General features: G+C 36.2%; 1 protein-coding gene across 1 annotated transcript in view; it reads right to left on the minus strand.

The window, feature by feature from the left end:
• The window catches only part of adgrv1 (adhesion G protein-coupled receptor V1), a gene marked incomplete in the record, with an annotated part of 123,624 nt that overhangs the window by 7,694 nt on the left and 113,104 nt on the right, over positions 1-2,826 (minus strand). The window contains 1 exon segment of the mRNA XM_014012531.1: positions 1,535-1,720. Coding sequence (XP_013867985.1) covers positions 1,535-1,720 — 186 coding nt within the window.

The following is a 2,826-nucleotide window of genomic DNA, read 5'->3' on the forward strand; positions in this document are numbered from 1 at the left end:
CACAAACACACTTGTGGTGTTTTTTGATACCATAAAAAACGATCAGACCGCTGACATGGCTCTCTACTTCAGTTATTTCTGGTTGTGCAGCGTCACTATCACGAATGTGATCAAACAGATACCACTCAACCCACTGTTTCCCCTCCCAAAACAGGAACACAAATGGTACCAAGAGGGATTTCAATACTGAACATTAAAATTGGCCTAGTTTTACTTATCGGACCAGTACCGTAACGCTAAAAAATGACCAACATTGTTCGATATCAATGTTAATGCCAATAAACCATGCATCCCTAGTTGTTACTCAAAGTTAATTTTGACTTGTTTCATTCAAGCTTGTTATTGTTAAAATAAACCTGCGCAGATAAACTGCGCCTCCTGGATACAGTGAATTTAATTGTGGTTGGATGAGAAGTATAAACATATAATATACCATTCTGACACCATATTAGTTTGTACACAAATCATGACAGCTGCACATGACACAAATCATGTCACACTCCAGCAGGAAACAGCCTAGCACAGCTAAAACAGGTAGACTAAGTTTTTAGCATTAACATTTTAATATGATATTAAAGTCCTTTCTGTCTTCAGAAAAATGTTTTTCGGGAGAGATCACCTCCCAATAAATGTCCTTTTGGAAAATCTAACTGCTTATTTTTTCCCAATACTTTTATTTTTAACATAAAATAAAAACATAAAAGTAAGAGGTACTTTATACAACACTGTATAAATCCAACAATTTATATTCATGATAACGGTTGATTGTTACGTTCTTTCTTTGCAGTACGTTTGCTTCTAAAAGGAGCAAAATTAAGAAAACAATGAGCCCCACTGGACATACTGTACCCATGTGCAATGTCAGCTGCCAATAAATGACAATACAGATGAAAAATTAGACACAAGTTCTGGTGGAGCAATTTGAATCTCAGTGACATTCAGCTGAGATTAAATTACATAAAAGAGAAATCCATTTTTATGTTTAAGAAGGCAATGTTGTTCTGGGTTTGTTCCTTTTGCATTAATATTGATAAACAAAAACTGCATCAAACTTACTGCAGGACAATTAAATCAAAGTCTGTTAAGTCTGCAATATTTGTGTTATGCTAATTTGATTTGTGCTCAAAATAAAAAAAAACTATGATAAATAATTCCAGTCTCAGTAAAAGATTAAATTATATGAATCGTGGTAAACTCCCGTTTTTGTAAAGTAACTTTTATCTAAATTACATTAAAACAAGTTGCTGTTTGTATTTAATAAAAAATATGAAGTCTTCTTCATCAGTGATTTTTCTTTATTAAAATTTGTTTTCATCCTTTAAGTAGTCAATAACCTCAATGAAACCACAAATCTGATTTACCAGAGTTCAGAGTATGGCTAATTTATTTATTTATTTATTTATTTATTTATTTATTTTTCCATCGAAGAGAAAAGTCATATTTGGGTTTAATTGCAGGGGTTTTTATGCACCCTGAAGTAGGTAGAAAAAAATGTCACAGATGTTTTAAAGCTTTAAGTAAGCTTTGTGCTTACCTCTTCCATTGCACTGATGAGATTCTGTGTTGATTTGTTGATGTCGCCTCCTATGGTAGTGGGACCTCCTCCTGGATAGGTCCCATCAGGACCACCATGGCCATTCATCTCCACCGTGTAACTTGCTTTAGTAGGCCAGCATACCTGGTTGTGCATCATAAAGTACACAATGAAGACATACAAGCCCTGCAGAAAGAGAGAGAGAGAGAGAGAGAGAGAGAGAGAGAATAATCTTTGAATAGCAGTTCATCCATCATTCTGCTTTTCAGCTCCACTTAAATTTAATCCGTAGCTTTATATATGCAGAACAGCTGCTCTAATTTCAGCATGTTTCACCATGATTACTGCAGAATTACTTCATCACCTGACCATGATGCCATCGGTATTTCTGCCCCCCACCCACCCACCTCATCATTACCCAATCATTCTAGTCAACAACAGCAGACTGTGAATTACCCCCCAAAACACCGGACTGCCAAATGTCACAAGGCTGTCCAGCATTTCACAACACTCATCAGCAGGTGATGAAGGTGCTTGCAGATAAAGTTGGAATGCAGAAAAGAGCAAAACACAAATTTGCAGTTTGCACACAAAGACAGAATCCATACCAGAAAAATCACACAATCACATATTAGACTAAAAACAAAATGTTATGGACACTGTAAGTTACATGGTTTTGAGCAACGCTTCTTGTTTATAATAAAAATGTTTAAGTTTCTAAAAGACTGTTTTGTTTTCAAAGATGGCAGTGAGTCCCAACTTCCCACCCTACTCCAAATCTCATTTGTATCTGAGAGGTTATGTCTGCCATTACTAGATCAAAGTGTTCTGCCAAAGCTGTCCACATTACCCTCATTTCCCGAAAGGAACTGATAACGAACAAGGACTTAAAACAGCATGGGTAGCTACAATCAACATTACCAGGAACAGTGGCCATAACTAGAAACTCTGTGTTTACAGGTACATTGTAAAACTGCAGCATCCGCAGAAGAAAACACGGCAGCAAGGAGATGCAAAACACATTGAACACCTCGGAGGTCATTGGTTTTGCTTCATAGTCTGCTGCTTTCTGCAGATGGGACTTATTAAAACAGAAATGACACAGGTGTATACAGCGGGTAAAATAAGTATTGAACACGTCACCATTTTTCTCAGTAAATATATTACTAGAGGTGCTAATGACATGAAATTTTCACAAGATGTCGGTAACAACCCAAGTGACCCATACATACAAAGAAATCAAACCATAAATGTCCAGAAATTAAGTTATTTGTAATAATGTGGAATGGCAC

Source organism: Austrofundulus limnaeus, unplaced genomic scaffold, assembly GCF_001266775.1.
Source record: "Austrofundulus limnaeus strain Quisiro unplaced genomic scaffold, Austrofundulus_limnaeus-1.0 Scaffold92, whole genome shotgun sequence".
NCBI lineage: Eukaryota > Metazoa > Chordata > Actinopteri > Cyprinodontiformes > Rivulidae > Austrofundulus > Austrofundulus limnaeus.